The sequence below is a fragment of the Oryza glaberrima genome, chromosome 3, assembly GCF_000147395.1.
Source record: "Oryza glaberrima chromosome 3, OglaRS2, whole genome shotgun sequence".
NCBI classification, from domain to species: domain Eukaryota; kingdom Viridiplantae; phylum Streptophyta; class Magnoliopsida; order Poales; family Poaceae; genus Oryza; species Oryza glaberrima.
In genome coordinates, this window is record NC_068328.1 from 4,943,445 (window position 1) to 4,962,349 (window position 18,905).

The 18,905-nt window shown below is 48.6% G+C and overlaps 1 protein-coding gene across 1 annotated transcript; it reads left to right on the plus strand.

Annotated features, from left to right (window-relative positions):
* Positions 1 to 14,733: 14,733 nt before the first annotated feature.
* Positions 14,734 to 16,270, plus strand: LOC127768090 (heptahelical transmembrane protein 4-like). The gene is made up of 2 exons (XM_052293613.1): positions 14,734 to 15,131; positions 15,232 to 16,270. The coding sequence occupies exons 1-2, from the start codon at positions 14,824 to 14,826 to the stop codon at positions 16,061 to 16,063; spliced, it is 1,140 nt and encodes a 379-aa protein (XP_052149573.1). The 5' UTR covers positions 14,734 to 14,823; the 3' UTR covers positions 16,064 to 16,270.
* Positions 16,271 to 18,905: the final 2,635 nt, after the last annotated feature.

Here is an 18,905-nt window from a genome sequence, read left to right on the forward strand (position 1 = left end):
GATGTTTAGACACATACTAAAAATGCTTACATTTTTTGGAACAAAGGAGGTAGCAATTAAGTAACTGATATGAGACTCTTTTAATCTAATCCGCTATAATTATAAAAGAAAGGATGTTTTTAACATAAGGTTGAAGTTTTGATCTCCACAATATATACCAATGATAATATAGCTCGTGCAACGTATAGGTTGGAGCGCAAGTGGTGTATGTAATGATCGATCGATTGACTAGGTCATCTCAGAACCAGATTAAGCTGGATAAAAGTAATGCATTCAAACGCTGCATGTGCACCCGCTGGAAAAAAAAAAGTGGCTAGAGCGAGCAGCAGAAAGAGAAGACGATGGCTGTCGGGTGCTGAACTGCTGACGCATGGTTAGGATCAGGTGGTGGTCCAGAATCATGGCCTAATCATGGTCCGTAAAACGGCAAATATAATCCATCATACATGGTGCATGTGCCGGGCTCGGGCGTGCATCTTATGGTTAAATGGATTTAGATACTTTGTAAAAAAAATATATATAAAGGATGTAGATAATAAAGTGGTGAGCAAGGATATGCGATGCGTGTTGATTGTTGAGGACAGCGCTCGTTGAGGTCTTACTGTTTCCAACCTGATCGACCTCCCCTTCTCCACGGAGTTTCCTCCCTGCTATGACCAATGTGCTTTTATCTTTTTCTTAAAACAAAAAATCTGTTTTACTCCTCTAAACCTTTTCACCGGAACACTTAAGCTCCTAAACAATTTCTAGACTCATTTTACATTCCAAACTATTAAAAATAATTCCCTTTACTCCCTCGGTCTTTTTAGTTTCTCTCTGTGTAGGTCATATTTTGCAATAAAATTTGGAGAGATTGATGTTTGCATTATAACTTATCTTTTAACATTTTTTTAAAAAAAGTTTATCGTTGTTTACATAGTTTGGAAGCACTTATACTAATTTAAACAAAGATGTTTAAAAGTTTAAGTAAAAGGACATGGAAAATTTTGAAACTGTTTTAGAACATTGATAATGGTACCATCGATGTATCGACAAAATTTAAGCTTAAAATACAACTCGTATAAACATTAAAAAATATAATTTACAAGTAAACTAAACCATTTTTAATTGTTTAGGGGTAAAATGTGTTGAAAAATAGTTTAAAGGGTCAAGTGATCCAATAAAATAGTTCAGAGGAGTAAATTATTTTTTGAACAAACTTTATAAGAGAGTGTTTGATCAAGTAGTAGAAAATTACAAGGCGGCAACCTTATAAAGCTATCATCAGGGGAAAAAACAAGTCAAGCTATGCGCCTACAACACAAGCACCCACTGCTGAGAATCAAACAGGACCACGACATCCCGACGCGAACTCCGACCATACCTTTGGGTTTGGGAGGGAGAGGATGAGACAGAAGAATAGACCCGTTCTCACCCTCTAGGCGTGCCATCTCGTGGTGACTAGGCCGCCGCCGCAACATGACAAACCGTCTGGTGAAAGATTGAAAGGAAAGATTGGTAGTGTTGGTTTGGAGGGTGGTGGAACAATTTTGGCAATAGGGGAATAGGGTGGACCCCAGGCAAAAACAGTCTCTCCTTCATTGACAGATTTCTCTGGATGAAACTATGCTTATGGTTTCTCTTGGATGAACGGTAGTAGCACTTTAGCATCGTGATCTTTTTGGAGGAGTTGTCTATGAAGATCTCATTTAATGGGCAGCGTGTCTATGGCACCACTGTAGGCCTGGTAGCCATCGACCATGCATAGCATTGCCAGTTTGGCTCTACACTTCTTTTCAAGAGGTTTGTGGAAGTGTTATTTGCACGTGGCATTGTGTCCGATTTTTTAAATTCTAATAATAGGCTTTTAATATAATCTTATGATTTATTCTGCTCGATTTACCAGTAAAAACTTCACATTATTTTTTTAAGAAAATAGGGAGTATGATGTCTTGTGAATTATACTTACGCATCATCCATTGATAATACTGGACACTACTTTTTTTTTAACCGAAGATACATAGAACACCTGATCGTATCGCGTGATTCATGAAGACATCAATACGTACGTACGTTGTCTTACGGTTACACAGATATGTTCCCTAGCTCGCGATTGCTAGCTGTTGTGCACCATCGGATACGCCGCACCTACCGCTGATTTTCCCCTGGTATTCTTGGGCGGTCGATACTGTGCTCAATCCCGTAACCCGCGCGCCGAGCCTCCATAGGTCACCACATGCATGCGTGCCATCTCTGGATCCTGCACACCCTTGATTTTTCCAGGCATTGTTGAGTTGTAAGCTGATTACCAATTAAAAGTACTACTACGTACCTGTATTTTTCTAATCTAATATCAAAGTTGAAAAGGATTTTAGGCTGAAACTAAAAGAGAACAACTTGGACTGAAACTAGGAAGAGAAGATCTAGTGCTCATGCATGGTCAACACTGGGTGATCCACTAATATCAACATCGAAGCAAATAGCAAAGTTCATGTCGATCGACTTGCATGTGTAATGTTCCGTTGAAATATATCAAAGTCAATTAATGTTATCCATCGATCAGACGGACCACCATCGTTTTCACGCATTTTTTTCGATCAACTTCGCCGGCCTGCTTGTTCTTTTGGTTCTGGCCAAAGGTACTTAATTATACACTACAAATTAATATGGATATATATACGTTACAAGCAGTTACGGGCGCGCGAGATACGCGCGTAAAGCGTATGTACGGGTCGCGATACACAAGCCCCTTTTGCGTGAGAGTATAGCTGGCTGGCCGTAACGGATTCCGGGGACCATCCACGTACATACACACATGCAGACATGCTGCAATGCGTGACAGCCCTTCGACGGATGGATATATCGATCGCTAGCTAGCTCTCCCGTGCCGTGCCGTGCGATCGACACACTATAACGGCTTCCATGTGCCGAGATTTATTTCGTGATGCGATCGATCGAGATGCCATATGCATATGGCATGCATGCAGGGCCGGCCAGTCTGGTCTGGTCGCCGGCCGCCGCATGTGTATCTCCCCAGCTGAAACAGTATCGTACTTTCCCGTCCGTTGCGTGCCTCGATCGATCGCGCGTAACGTTTACTGCATGGGGGCCGTGTCGCCTTGCGCCGAGACTGGTCGTCGTATATGAGACGACGATGAATTGGACTACTACTGCTACTGCTAGCAGCTAGCTAGGCAGAGGGCTTGCCGCTTGCCTAGCTGTGGCTGGACCGCCGCCTGATCGATCGAAGAGCGAACGGAACGGGTGCATTGCATTACTGCATTTGATGGAGGAATGATTAATTCTGAGCAGCTAGCGCCCTGGGGCAGCAGGAATACAGCTGGGAATACTCCGGACGATGATATACACGCTGGCGACTTGTGTACACAGATCGATTCGTACGTGTATGTGTTATGGCGGCATGGATGATGGGCCTGGTGCTAGCCTTTCCGTTCTCTAGGTGGTACTCCAGCACTTACACATGCTGGCTTGCTGGGTGGCAGGCTCGCGGCGAATGGGGAGGGTTTGGGGGCTCCCGTGAATGACGCTCCCCACAGTTTCTGTTGCTCCCGGCCGGCCAGCCGTGGTGAAGCGGTGAACGAAGCCGTTTCGAACCAGCGTCTTGTTTGTCCAGGGGAATTCCTTGTCCAGGAGAACACAAGCGGTGAGGTACGCAGGCCGCGGCCTAGTATGTAGCCCTCCACAGGCCGCGGTGGCGCGGCCCAGAACTTAACGGGGTCACAGCATCAGCCCATGCTCGCGGCCTCATGCGCCCTTGCGGCACGCAGGCCATGGGAGATCCTAGCACGCGCGCGCACCCATCCCCGCGCGTCTTTTTCGTTTTTTGTTCGCACTTTTTTTCTTTCTTTTTTTTTTTAACGAATCAACGAGCGCCAATTTTATTGAATAGAGAAGAAGAACTTTACAAAGCGAAAGGAAAAAAAGAAAGGAGCTAGGACCTTTGGTCCGAGCTAACTAAAAGAAAGCCAGCAATTAAGACTTCTCGCTCCTACTAAGGCCCAAGTTTTGGCCTCTTCCTTGATCTTGGCTAAAAGAGAGGTAGCTGAAAGCTCCTTCTGTTGGAAGGTTCTGCGATTCCTTTTGTTCCATATCTCCCAGGCGACCAACAATATCAAAGTGCGGAGTGCCTTCTTAGGTGTCTCTTGTATGTTTGTGGTAGCCTCCCACCAATCTAGCACCGTTGAAGTTTGCCGCCATTGGCTAGGATTTAGTTGCTTGCACGTCGCCCACTCTGCTAGGGCCGCCCAGACTCTCCTTGTGTATCTACATTCTGCTAGGAGGTGCAGGGCTGTTTCCTGGGTCCGACGACATAAGGGGCAGATGGAACCGTTTGGCTAACCTCTTGTCGCCAGCCTGTCAGAGGTCCAGACTCTGTTTTGGATGATTAGCCAGGCGAAGGTCTTGCACTTACGCGGCGCCTAGGCTTTCCAGATTAGCCTGTTGAAGTTGGTAGCGGTGGTTCCAAGAAGTTGCGCGTTATATGCCGATGATGCCGTGTACTCGCCGTGGTTAGTAAGCTTCCATGTTATATTGTTCTTCTCGTGCTCTACCATGTGTATAGCCTGAACAGCGCTCCAAACCCCAACAAGTTGATCAATCAGGTCTGTCGTCCAGCCTACAGTCCCTGGCAGGTCCAAGTCAAGAAGCCATTGGTTCGCTTGCGAAGCCTGTTGAAGCGTTCTGTTCTTTTTTTTGGAGGCTGCGTAGACAAGCGGCGCAACATCCTTCAATCTCCTCCCCTGCGTCCAGGCCGATTCCCAGAAGCTTATTTTGGCACCATTTCCAATCGTTATGGTTGTGGCGGCCGCAAAGAGGAGCTTATCAGTGTCGTCACATGGCGTGCCAGAGCCCACCCAAGCTTTTCCGGGTGATTTCCACTCGTGCCAAAGCCAACGCAGCCGTAAGGCTCTTGCGAATTTCTCAAGATTTAGGATGCCCAGGCCTCCGGAAGCAGTGGGGAGGCAGGTTCGCGTCCAATTGATTTTACATTTCCCCCCTGTCAAAGCCTCTCCTCCCGCCCAAAGGAATTTTCTTCTTTGTTTATCTAAGACCTCGAGGGACTCATTGGAAGCTTTGAGCCCTGTGAGTAGGAAGACAGGTTGTGAGGTAAGCACCACCTTTACCAGGGTAGAGCGTCCCACTAAACCGATGTGTCTTCCTCGCCAGCCAACAATGCGACTCATCGACTTGTCATATAGCGGTTGGAGGTCTGTCTTCCGTAGCCGGCTTGTGGTCAGGGGTAGACCCAGATATTTCATAGGCAAGTTTGCTCTGGTTGCTGGCGTGTCCATCAGGATGTCATCGAGGTCCAAGTTATGACACCTGATTGGGGCCACATGTGATTTTTGGAGGTTCGTGCATAAGCCACTTGCGTGGCCAAAGCGACCAAGGAGATCGGTGAAGGCTTTCACATCTTCTTTGTTCGGGTTTATGAAGACAGCTGCATCATCAGCATACAAGGATGTGCGGAAACGTACCGCTTTCTCTCGTAATTTGCTTATCGCCCCAAGCTCAGTGGCCTTGTCTAGCAGACGCTGTAGGGGGTCGATCGCTAGGATGAAGAGGAGAGGGGATAGAGGGTCTCCCTGCCGAAGCCCTTTTCCGTGCTTGATTGCCTCCCCAGGCGTTCCATTCATGATGATCTTTGAGGTGGATGCCGAGAGGAGTCCCGTTATCCATTCTCTCCATTTTGATGGGAATCCTCTATTTTGCAGGAGAGTGAGGAGGTAGTCCCACCTGACGGAGTCAAAAGCTTTGGAAATGTCCAGCTTGAAGAGAAGAATTGGTCGTCTGGTCCTATGATATTTCCTGACCATGTTCCTTACATACATGAAGTTGTCATGTATACTTCTCCCACGGATGAAGGCGCTCTGATTCATTAGGATCAGCGATTGCATTAGTGGCCGTAGTCGGATTGCTAGCACTTTGGAGAAGATTTTCCCGAAGCCATGGACCAAACTTATCGGTCTATAGTCTCCGATTCCCTCTGCCCCTTCTTTTTTGGGGATTAGCACCACGTTGGCAGAATTTAGGAGGTTGAAGTGCGTGTTTCTTGAATCGTATAAGGCGTTGAAGGCGGCCACTACATCATTTTTGATGATGTCCCAACACGATTTAAAGAACTTCCCTGTAAAATCATCTGGGCCTGGTGCCTTGTCGATTGGCATTTCTTTTATTGCTTTGTGGATCTCTGCTTCTGTGAAGGGATCGTCTAGCCTGGAGAGATCGATCGGGGTGTATCCGAGAATAGGCCAATTGAGGTCGCAGGATCTTGGCTCTGGCCGCCCCATCACATGCCGGAAGTGTTCAGCAATAGTAGATTCTTTATCCTCGTGAGTGACAGCCCAGCCGTTGTGCTTTTTTAGGCGATGGATGTGGTTTTTCCTTCTCCTTGCATTTATCTTGCGATGGAAGAACTTCGTGTTGGCGTCCGCTTCTTTAATGTTGGTAATACGTGAAGCTTGTTTTTTCTTGGCCCTTTCAATAACCGCAAAGCCGAGGAGTCTCCTCTTAAGGCCTAAGCGCAATCTGTATTCTGCCTGCGTTAGATCTCGGTGCTCCTGTGCCACTTCAAGACGGTGGATTACGTCTAGTGCCATAAGATACTTGAGTTTTGCCTCTGAGCAGATGCCTCTTGCCCAAAACTTTAGAGCCTTTGCGGTGCGACTCAATTTATCTGCTAGCCGGTGAAGAGGCTCATGGTGTGTAGAGTCCTGGCACCACGAATTTTGCACCTCGTCCTTGAATCCAGGTAGCGAAGTCCAGAAGTTTTCAAACTTGAAAGATCTCGGTCGTCGTGGACCTTGTGGGTTGGTGAGCAGGAGTGGGCAATGGTCGGACGTTCCAGAGGAGAGCGCATGTAGGATGTGGTGCCCAAAGCCGAGGTCCCAATTCTCATTACAGAAGAATCTGTCTAGTCTGACAAGTGTTGGCTTGCGTCTCTCGTTGCTCCAAGTGAATCTCCTATTTTGCAAGTGGACTTCTTTTAGTTCGCAGTGTTCAAGGGCTGCTCTAAAACGGCCCATCCGCCTTAATTTAAGGTTGTTGTTGTTTTTGTCGCATGCTCTGTAAATCATGTTGAAGTCACCGAAGAGTAGCCACGGTTCACGGTCAACCGGTTTAAGCCGTTTGATTTGCCTTAGAAACGCGTCTTTTTCGCGGTGCCTTGTAGGCCCGTAGACCGCTGTTATGAAGAAGGTTTCAGAGTTGTGGAGAAGGTTAACTCTAGCAGTCATTGAGAACCAGCGTAGTCTGACTTCATTTATGTCAACCAAGTTGGAGTTCCACATGAGGAGGAATCCCCCTCGTGTTCCTCTTGCCAGTTTAATGGCGTAGCTATCCAACTTGTAACCACTTAAAAATATTGCAAGCTTGTCGTCCATTGCCCGCAATTTTGTTTCTTGGAAGCAGGCGATAGTACAATTTGTTTTTGCCATGAAGTCGTGGACCGCGCTGCACTTGGTAGGAGAGTTCAAACCGCGGACGTTCCAACTAAGAAGTTCGAAATTTTGCACTACCATGTGAGATGGGGGGCTCTTTGTATTTGACGGTGCATGCGAGTGCAAGTGCAGGACAGCCTCGGCGTGGTGATGACTGTGCTGTGTGGAGGGGCGTCGAAGGCATGCATGTAGATGGTGTCATCACGTAGATGCAGTAGTACGAAGAGCATATCATCTCGAAGCAAGCACACAACATAATACCGCTTAAAGGTCTTACAAACCGATAGACATTCCTAGAAGTTCGATAATCAAGCCCAACGCATGGCAGAAGGTCTTGTTGCGTCGAGGGCACCACATGGTGCAACAAAAGAGAAGCATAGCAGTGCAGTAGAGTAGACAACATGATATAGAGGAGACGACGATACATGCAAGCACAGCTTGCTCCATGCTGCAGCCAAAAGGCTAAGCCGCCACTTCGTCGACTTCATCGGCGAGATCGGCGATACCTTCTCCCACCACCGTGAGCAGGGCTTCCTCCGGTGGCTGGTCACCATTGCCGTCGTCGTCGTAGTCGAGGTCGAAGATGGATGTGAGCGCCGCAATAATGTGCGGCGGCAATGGGCCGTTGAACATCGCCACGTACTCAGCGAGAACTTCATCTAGTGAGGCATTAGTGCGGAGGAGACCGAGGCGCTTCATCAACACCCGGTGGCACTTCTGCATCGGCGGCATCTTTGGTTTTCCTGCAAGCCTGGAGCTGCGACAAGGGTTAGTAGAGCTGTATTCGGCAAGGCGAGCAATGCGACAGCACTTCGCAAGAATCGGGCGGCTTTTAGCCGGCGGTGTAGACGTCAGTCGGTCAAGAAGCGGCAGTGTAACAGCCTTGAAGAGGTTGCCCAACCTGTCTGAGTGCAGCGACGTGTGATCCGCCGTCGGCGATGACCCACCGGTTGCTTGCGTCAGTGCTGGTGGTGTTCGGTTGTGCATTCCTAGCGAGGGAGCAGCAGCGACCTTCTCCGTTGCTTCGTGGGCCCGCGTCTTGAAGATGGCCTCGTCCTCCTCGCCTTTGCTAGCAAGCCCAGTCGGTGAAGGCTGCCCAGTGAGGCCTGGCGAGCCCACGCCTGGGGGCCCAACTGGCAGCTGGCCGGCCTGTTCCCCAACTACCTTGGCCGGCCCGATCAGAGGTGGCCCGTGTCCGGCCTCTACTCCATCTGCTTGTCCCAGGCCGTGGTCGGTCACCGGCCCATGGGTCGGCTGCCTGGACCGCAGCGGGGAGGGCGGCGGCGACATCCCCCGGTAGGACTCAGGCGTGGCCGCCGCTGCTGCTATCTCCATCTTCGCGAGAGCTTGCTCGAGGTCATCGATGACACTTGCCGGAGCCCTGACCTGCATGGCGTGGTTGATGCAGTCGAAAGCGCAGCGGACAGAGATGTCGACGTGCTGTCTCCCCATCTCCTCCGGTCCGCCGCACTGCCCCATCGCAGCCATGGACCAGGCTTCGTTCCCCTTGCCGTGCTCGCGCACAGAAGCGGTGAGTGGAGCCAGACTGCCGATCTGCAGAGCCGTCCAGTCGATCTGCAGCGCAGCATCCAAGTTGTGCGCCTTTGCCAGGAAGCCGTTGAAGTCCGCCACCGGGACCGCAATGGCATGTTCGCCCGATAGTGGCTGGTGCTTGTGCACGTCGGTGATGTTCTGTGTCGCATCCTGCGCATTTAGGGTACGTAAGGCGAACATGAATTGGAGATTTGCTACCTGTGGGGTTGGTGACGGTGTCAGTGGAAGCAGAGTCAGCGGTGGGCACGCACTGACCGGGCGCAGCGCCTCGGCACGGCGTCGTCCACCATAGCTAGAGCCTTCGCCCCAGTCACGGCGCCTTGGCGAGCGGTCTCTCTCCCTCTGGCCGTTGAGACCCGACGGCTTGGCGGCGTCACGGCCTCGCCATGTTTCACGACCACGGCCTGACCTTCTGTCACGGTCGTCATCGTCGTCGTCGCCGTCATCGCGACGCTGCCAGCCGTGGCCGCGCTCGAACTCGGGGTGGTCGTCGTTGTACTGTCAGCGTCGGTCGCCACGCCCTTCGTCGCCGCGGTCGCTCCTGTCCCGCGCTTCCTTGCCACGGCCTCGGTGATCCGCATCACGATGATCTGCAACGCGGCTGTCCGCGTCGTGGCAGTCGACGTCGCGACGGTCACCCCTGATACGGCTCCCACGATCCTCCTCCACGCGTGGCGGCGGTGGATGGTGGGGGAACTTTGAGAACACTCGCTCCGGGACCGGCTCGCCATCTGCCACTCCGAGGTGCCACGCTAGAAGGCGGCGCTTTGCCGGGGTGATGGCCGCAGAATCGTCGAGCGCCACCGTCGCTGAGGTGTAGTCGTGGATTTCTTCTAGGTGCACATACACACAATATTTCACCCCGTGTTGCCAGCGCTCCGGCGGCCGCTCGCAGACCGTCACGGTGTCGAGCTTCTTGCTCCTCGTGCTGCTGGTGAAGATGAGCCAAACTCGCTTGGGGATGGAGCTCGGGTTCCCCGTCCACGCCCACACACTGTTCCAGCGCGCCCGGCGGGTGGAGGAGGCTTGTCTCGATGCTCTCCAGAGCGCAGGTGCGTGCCACGACGCGCTCGACGGTGTCCGCGTCCCAGGCGTGGCGCGGAATGCCGTCGAGGTAAAGGCGGACGCGGAACATCAAGGCGACGCCTAGAGCACTTTTGAGGCTTCGCCACTTGACGAAGTGAAGCTCGATGCCATGGCGCTTGACGGAGCCTCTCTTCAGGGCTTCGACACAATGTTGCTGGTGTGCAAACTTGATGATGAACGCCTCGGGATGGTGACGAGAGACGACCACCTCGCCCTCCCTCAGATGGAGCTCCTCCATGAAAATGGCTTCCACCTTCTTTGGCGTGGTGGATGCAGGCGCCTTGGCCGCCCAAGTGATGACCGCCGTGGATTCCCATTCCTTGAGTTCCACCTCGGTGGCGTGCGGAGTTGGGATGAAACACTCCTCCTCCTCCGGCCGGGTGGAGGGGTCGCCGAGACGTGCCATCGGCGAGAAAGCAGAGTGAGGAGGTGGAGGCGGGAGCGGTGGGGGCGGTGGAAGCGTGGTGTTGCGTGTCTGTGTTGGATTTGGCGAGCGGCGGCTGGAAGGGAGTAGTGGAGGTGGGCGTGTCGCACAGGGAAGTTGCTCAGGCTGGCGAGTCTGGCGGCGGCGCTCCGGGCCGCGTTCGCTAGCCGGGGCCAAGGAACGGCGTTGGGGACAGAAACGCGCTTTGTGCCCCGACTTGTGGCAGAGGAAACACTGCACCGGGTCACGGCAGTGTGCCGCGCGGTGGTCGCGAGAGAGGCAAACAAAGCATCGACCGTAAGTTTCTTGCTAGAAAAGAGGCGAAAGGTGCCGGAGGGCACTCTGGGCTCACTGGGAGGCCGGATTGAAGAGACATCTCGTCGCCTTGAAGATGGTGGTTGGGCGGGGCTTGAATGAACTGCCCGACGCCACCAATGGCGCACTCTCACCTGCTGCCAACCAGGCTCAAGAGGAGTGAGGTCCTCCACCGCGGCCGTACTGTGGATGCGACGTCGCGCCATCTCCCTCTCCGGCCTAGCGCGGTAGGGCGTGGAGTAGCTGCTGCGTCGCGGAGGCGAGCGCCTAGGTGATTTGCTGGCTTCCTGCCTGGGCGAAGTAAAGGCCGTCTTCAAGTCGCAGCGAACGGGTTGTTGGCGCTTTTCAAATTTGAAATCCAAGGTCTTCCTGGATGCCACGACGTCGCGGAAGGAGCGCGCACTCAGCGGAGCGGAGTATCCCTGTGGATCCGGCGTTGCCGAGACGTGGGAGACACCCCCCGGCGAGATCCATGCGGCGGATCTGGGCGGCGGCGGCGGGGGGGTGTCGCGCCAGAGGTCGTTCTTCAGTTGACCCTGCAGCGACGGCAGCGGAGAGGAAAACGTTGCAGAGGGCGCGGTCGGGAGTGTAGCAGGCTGAGGTCGTCGGAGAAGCGTGGGAGGCGGCGGCGACGTTGCCCAGGGCGGCGAAGCGGAGCGCATACTTACCTTTTTTCTTCCGATCTCTCTCTTTTTTTCCGTTTCTTTTCAATTTTTTTCAATCTTTCGCACTCCTATTTACAAAATATAGAATTGAAAATTTTTAATTTTGACTTGAACGTTTTCAAATATTAACTTGAAAGTTGGGAGTTTTCAAATTTGAGTTGAAAGTTTTTAAATCTAGGTTGAAAGTTTTAAATTTGAAATGAAAAGTTAAAAGTTTTTAAATCTGAGTTGAGTTGGAAGTCTTAAACTATATTTGAACAAAATACGGCCGAAGTAGCGAAAAAGAAAAATTGGTACTAATTACTCCCAGAGCTAATCTCATTTTCTGATATGGCCTAATTAAAAAGTGAAAGATCAGGTCAATCACACTGGTAATTACGTTTTCTAATAGGATATACGCCATAATTACCGGAAGAAAAATCAAAACTAATAATGGTGCTAATCACGTTTTTTCTCAGGCTTTTACCTCTGCGCTAACGACACGTGTACCAGGTGGACTTATACGCGAGTTCGACGCGTATGCGCTAATTAGTCCTTTCGGCAGGGCATAGGCATCCCACGCGTTCCCCGGTCTCTGGGCGGAGCGGCCTATGATGACGCGCGCGATGTCCCACCCAAGGTACAGATCAACCGATCAAGTCCGCGACGAAGTCCTCACACATCACTGATCAGGAACACGACTCGACCTGTACGTAGCGCTAGCTCAGAGCGAGCGAGCTAGCTCGAGCCGTAAGTCACAGCACGGACTAGTGCCACACGGCCCATGCGGCATATGACGGTGTTGGTGTTGGACACTTGCTTAGGTGTGTACATACGTACGTGTGCAGTTGTAAGAGCAACCTGCAGAGACTGACACAAAGTCACAATGGTACGAATGAGTTTACACTGCACACGTATCGGCGTACCGCATATATATATAGGACGAAAGAGGGTCGATGTACAAAACGGGAACATCGTGGCATACGGCACACACATGGCTTTGTAAGAAAAGATCCAAGAGAAGTGCTTAGGACTACCATAGGCAAACACAGCATACAGCAAGCCACTTGGTATTGCCACCTTCGTAAGTCCACATAATTTGGGTTATCGCAGGAGACAGGCATGCATAAAACGCATCGTCAGTTTGTGATTCGTCAGTGTGTTAATATGGACGTGGACGTGGATGTTGACAGTTGCGAGGCTTCACCATGGTTGGTACCGATAGTCTAAAAGAATCGGAAAGTTTACTTCATTGGTATATATTGATTCTACCTTTTCATACTATATGTAACTGTAGCGTTTCACTAAATTGACCTGCAGGCATTCAAAATTCAGAAGGGCAGCACCTCGTTGGAGACTTTGGCCATAGCTGCTTTCAAATGTCAAACATTAGAATTCTGATTACAATTCTTGACTTGAAACCTACTAATTAACTGTGTGTTCAGAACATGATCAACAAAGGACTTGAACCGAATTGGCGGGCTGCTACATTCCAATACGATCTTTAGTGGCCGTGAGCCCGTGACGTTTCTCAGGCGTTCGCAGGCAGGCTTGCGCGCACTTCCGTGTAAGGATAAAACTGTTTCGGATAGTTTCCGTCCGTCCCGTCGGACTATTTTTTGGATTCGGATAGTTTCGGTTGGAATTATCCGAAAATTCTCGGATTCAGAAATGAATTTGGATATTTTTTTCTCGGAAACGAAAACGAATACAGTAAAGATACTATCCGTCGGAATCGGAAAACGGTTGGAAACTATCCGGAATTTTTTTCGGATATCCGCAGACATTGAGCAAATTTTAGAAAAAACACGTATATATGCATAACTTTTTCATACGGAATCAGATGAAGACAAACTTTATATCAACATTGTGGAGCTCGATGAGATCTACAACTTTAATATTGACTATTTTATTATTTGAGGTCATTTAAGGGTCTAAATATTCAATATAATATACCATATTAATGTTTACAAAATCTCAGATCTACAATTCAAACGACATCTGATGGAGATGTGTTCCATATCAAAATTATAGAGCTCAACGGGATCTACCACTTTGTAGTTTATAACATTTGTATTTGAAAGCATTTAAAGTATAATACAAACATTACAAGTTTTGAAGATGTGAAGTAAAATAAATAACATCTCTAATTTATACAATGGTAAGTAAGTTATACATATAGTAAAAGGTCTTGGGAATAGAAAATGATAATCATATTTGTATATGGATCTCTTAGAGGAACAGCCATGAAAATCGATTTTTCACATACAGTTATGGGACTGTCTACAAAATTGACGATATAAATGTTGGAGATGTTGAACTAAAATAATAAGCGATATCTCTTCCTTTAACAAGAAACTCAATTTGAGGGGTTTTTTTATATACCGGTAAATATTCGCTACCGTATTCGTTCCGTCTCGTATTCGCTTCGTATCTGTATTCGATAATATTCGGTTTCATTTCCGTATCCGAGTTTTCGTTCCGATTCCGATTCTAAAAAAAAAATATGAAAACGAATATGGTGAAATTAGTTTCCGTCCGTTTCCGATCTGTTTTCATCTCTACGTCCGCCCATGTGCTGGTGATAATCGGTTTGGGTTTTATCCTGAATCTCCTGATGGTTCTTTTACGAGAGAGAAGCCACAAAAAGTGGACGACCTCTAGCTACACTTTCGCCGTTCTGCACAAGCTATTCCCGCATGGTGCATGTGGGATGTGGCAGCCGCGCCGATGATGTGGCAGACCTTGCCATGGTGATCAAAATGTTTATACGTGACATCTGGCATGGATATCATGCGACATGTATTGACTTGACGAAAAGGTTCCCATTTTTTTGGAAAAGCTTGATACTTTCACCATTTCATAATATAAGTATTACAATGTTAGAAAGTTTTACATTGTAATAGAGGGAATAACATTTATCTTTAAAACAGTATAATAAAAGGGGTTAACTAATAATGAATAACATAGTTGGCGCCAGATTTAATTACAAAACCGGAGAATAATTAGTCGTAGTACAGTATTTGTGTGGTCTGTTAAATATAGCGCGCCGCTAAACACTGACTGATGAGGCAGAGGCCTCGGTGTTTTTTTCTCGCATCCTGGCGCCCGCCGTTCCAGTAATCGGACCGTTTCTGTAGGGTCGCCGAATTTCCGACGCCTATGTACGTTAGCGCACTCGCGCTCATGTCAACACTCGACAGCAGCTGCAACGTACGCCTATAAATACGCAAGACAGAAACCAAACCATGCAACCAGGCTCGATTGTGCATTCCTCTCCCAACTCCAATTGACAGTATTAGTTGTCTGAGCCACACACGACAGAGCGTATACTGGTTTTATCCCAAGGCAGCGCGCCCAGATGGCTTCGTCCACGGTGACATTGGAGAAGACGACCACAATCCGTAGCGAAGCCGTTGTCGCGGCCGATGCGGCCGTGGACAGAGCAGCGACGTTGAAGTCTCCTCTCCTGGAAGGAAAGAAGTGCGGCGACGGTGGCGTTGCGAAGCGGTGCTGCGAGCGCAAGTACGAGCTCGTCAGCTACGACGCGCTCCCGGCCTTCCTCAAGCACAACGAGTTCATCATCGACTACTACCGCAGCGAGTGGCCCATCAAGCAGGCGCTCCTCAGCGCCTTCGCCGTCCACAACGAGACCATCAACGTCTGGACGTAAGCACTCGATCGATCAGAGCACGTCTGGACCTAAGCACGCGAGATGGCACAGGTTGGGTGCTTTGATTGACAAACGTTTCTTGCTGTATCTTGGCAGGCATCTGATCGGGTTCTTCATGTTCCTCGCGCTCACCGTGTGCGCCGCCACGATGGTTCCCATGGAATCTTCCGCGACGTCCATGACCATGGCCAACAACACCGGCAACCCAATGGTACTGATGATGATGAGCTACGGCAGCAACGGAGCGGCCATGGCAGTGCAGGCTCTGCGCAACGTGTCCGTCGAATCGGAGCTCGCGGCGGCGGCGTTGTCGGCGGCGGGCGACCAGGTCGCGCGTTGGCCGTTCTACGCGTACCTCTGCGGCGCCATGTTCTGCCTGCTGATGAGCAGCGCGTGCCACCTGCTGGCCTGCCACTCGGAGCACGCCAGCTACGTGCTGCTCCGCCTCGACTACGCCGGCATCACGGGCCTCATCGTCACCTCCTTCTACCCGCTCGTCTACTACACCTTCCTCTGCGACCCGTTCTTCGGCACGCTCTACCTCGGCTTCATCACGCTCTTCGGCGCCGCCGCGGTGGCCGTCTCGCTGATGCCGGTGTTCGAGAAGCCCGAGCTGCGGTGGGCGCGCGCCGGCCTGTTCGCGTGCATGGGCATGTCAGGACTCGTTCCAATCGTGCACAAGATGCTCGTGTTCGGGGCGCGCCCGGAGGCGGTGCTCACCACGGGCTACGAGATGGTCATGGGGGCGTTCTACCTCGCCGGCGTGGTGGTGTACGCCACCAGGGTGCCGGAGCGGTGGATGCCGGGGAAGTTCGACCTCGCCGGCCACAGCCACCAGCTGTTCCACGTGCTCGTCATCGCCGGCGCCTACGCGCACTACCTGGCCGGAGTGGTCTACCTCAGCTGGAGGGACGGGGAAGCTTGCTGAGGCGTTCGAGGATGCTGCGCTGGCATCGTACAAAATTGACTACGTGTACCCTTTGTTGACTCGGCACGGATTTTGTTTTCTACTGTTCTTTTTTTTTCTTTGTTATTTACTGTTGTATTTGTACCCTTCCAAAAAGTGAACATACATGCATGTACCAATTTGTGATTCGAACCAGTTAACACAAAAGAAAGATGGTTAACCATGTTCCTAAAAAATGTGTCTCTACGAACTTCTTAAGCCCTTGTTTAGACTGTAGAGGAGCCACGGGAGTTGAGATATGAGAAATCATTTGAAGCCCCAGATATACACATAAGCCAAATCTCTCAACCAACAAGCACTAGCGAGTTTCCATCGTCATAGTTGATGCAAGATTCTCTACATGTTTATTCGTTACTCGTCTTGTTTTTCTTGTATTACTATCGTGGACCTAGTGATACCTTCAAGCATACCACCGCCATTCGTGTGTGTTTTGACATGATATTAGAAGATGATATGCTAAAATTGAGGGTAAAGTGTGGACCTTTGAGATGCTTATAGGGTGTAAATTGAATGTACTACATTATTTGACCATCGGAAATTTGCTCGACAAAATGTAAAAGGAAATATGACATTTGAACAGTTCAGTCATACTTTTTTTTTTAAAGACTAACACAATTACAATCTTCTTTTCTTAAATAAAACAGTCACAATGCCCCCCCAAAACAATTCTTTTTTATAGAATTCCAGTAAATTTTTATTCCATCATTCTATTTTGGCCAATAAATGAACATTATATGAAGACTAGACCATATCAAAAGATTGGCTATGAGCTGATTATAAGCCATACAATATAAATTATGGATAAAACTGTGTCTTAGAAGTTAATGCTGAAAAAGAAGCGACGTTAAAAATATTCAAAAATTAACTTCAAAATTAAGTTTTAAAACTTATTGGCAATGGCTATTTTCATATAGGGCGACCGATAAGGCTATTAGGTGCATGCTTTCGTCTGAGAATGTTCTTAATTTATTTCCTAGGGCCTGTTTAGAAGGCCCTACTTGATTCAGTTCAAGTTATTATAATCTAGGTTATTATGTTTAATCTGAAACAAACAAATAGATTATTATAATATAAACTCGGATTAGTAAAATATGATAATATCCTCCAAAGGTGTTTTTTTTTATATTATTGAGTGACTAAAGACTCAATGCTCCTAGAGACTTGAAGAAATTTTCCCACCTCTGTCATCCATCCGAACAAATAGTTAAGGGCATTGTAAACTTTACACCCTGTTTGGATGATTTAAGTCCCTCCCATAGGGACTTATATTTCTATGAGGGACTAAAATTAGTTTCTCCCATCCAAAGAGCCCCTTAGTTTTCCAAACCAAGTATTCATGCCTCCAATAATCAATCCACTGAAAGCCTCCAATAATCCAATGAAATAAACAACTTATAGCTTATTCTACTTTAGTTTATTGTAATATAGTTTAATATCTAACTCAATAATTTAGATTGCAATAATTCTAAACTGAAACAATAGAACATGAGAACATGATATTATGAGAAAGTCGATTACGAGAATCCGAAATAGCTAAAATTACCAATATTCTGGTTCCTTGCTTATTTTTTATAGAGTACTAGAAAAATATCTGTGCGTTGTAACGGGTGAAGGCTATTTTAATCGTATTATTATTATATGGTTTAGTTAAGGTAAAATTTACTGTGTTAAATTCGCTTGGATATATATTTCGTTAGAAAATCATGTGCTGCAATTAAGAGTCCGATCATCTCAAGTTAGCATGAGAGTTTTTTTAAAAAAGATTTCTTATACGGTTCCTTCTATATTTTCAAAAGCGAACCAATATTAAGAACCGACTCATATACGGATGACGTACTAAAAGTACCGACAAAAATATCTTTAATTTTTATAATAGTAGAGATATAAATATAATGCCTCATAATCTAGATAAAGAAAAACAAAATTATTTAAAAAGTTGTTGATCTCAATAGAAACTGCAGGTGTCACAAACCCTACGCACATGCGCGGCTGGTAATCACTTGAGTGCAAGTACTATGCAGACTTCATAATTGGGCGTGCAACACCGGCAAGATTTTCCTGGCCTCTCCGGTGTGCGGACTTAAACTGAGCAGCAGACGAGGTCAAGCGGTGCGCGCCGAGCCGTGTGGCGCGGGTTGCGCCGGTCGGCGACCGCGAACTGGGGTCGACTCGACTGCAGCAGTGGCGCCGTCAGAATTGTCGTTCTGCCCTTTGGGCCGGTCGAGTCAATACCGAGGCACCGGACAAAACCGCGAGATCCAAAAACGGGGAACCTTTCAAAACGTGCGTGAACTTAAAGATGGCAGCGCGGCCGCTCCGCGATGTTTGCTCGTGTGTACGCTGTTGAATGGCGGCTGCAGAAAACAGTAGTAGCGCTGGCCTTCAGCGAAGTAGCGAACAGATTCAGGTGGGAAACGTGAACGAACGAACGAAACGTGTGGAATTGTGCAAAAATCATCTTATCGTTCGCGTAGTGTTCGTGAGTCGTGACACGTGACAGTAGGGAAATCCGTCCAAACTGACGGCTAAATTAAAATTGGTATCGGATCAATATGAAGGGCCCTTGGCCTGTTACTCTATGTCAGCCCACTCAAACAAGACACTTTAAGAAAGGAATAAGTTCACTTGACATCCCTTATCTTGATGTCGAGTTCAAATCTTATCCTCAAACCGTAATACCTGAAATCTTAAACCCCCATCTTGTGAAACCAGGTTAAATTAAATCCTAACATAATATGGACGATTTTTTTAACTAACGTGGCATCCTAGCAAGCAAAACGAAAAATTATAAGAACATGAGACC

What these genes read in the sequence shown, in the direction of transcription:
- LOC127768090 (XM_052293613.1), top strand. Translation starts at nt 14,824, where the DNA reads ATGGCTTCGTCCACGGTGACATTGGAGAAGACGACCACAATCCGTAGC. An exon ending in GAGACCATCAACGTCTGGAC is followed by an intron (nt 15,132 to 15,231) that starts GTAAGCACTCGA and finishes GTATCTTGGCAG; the next exon opens with GCATCTGATCGGGTTCTTCA.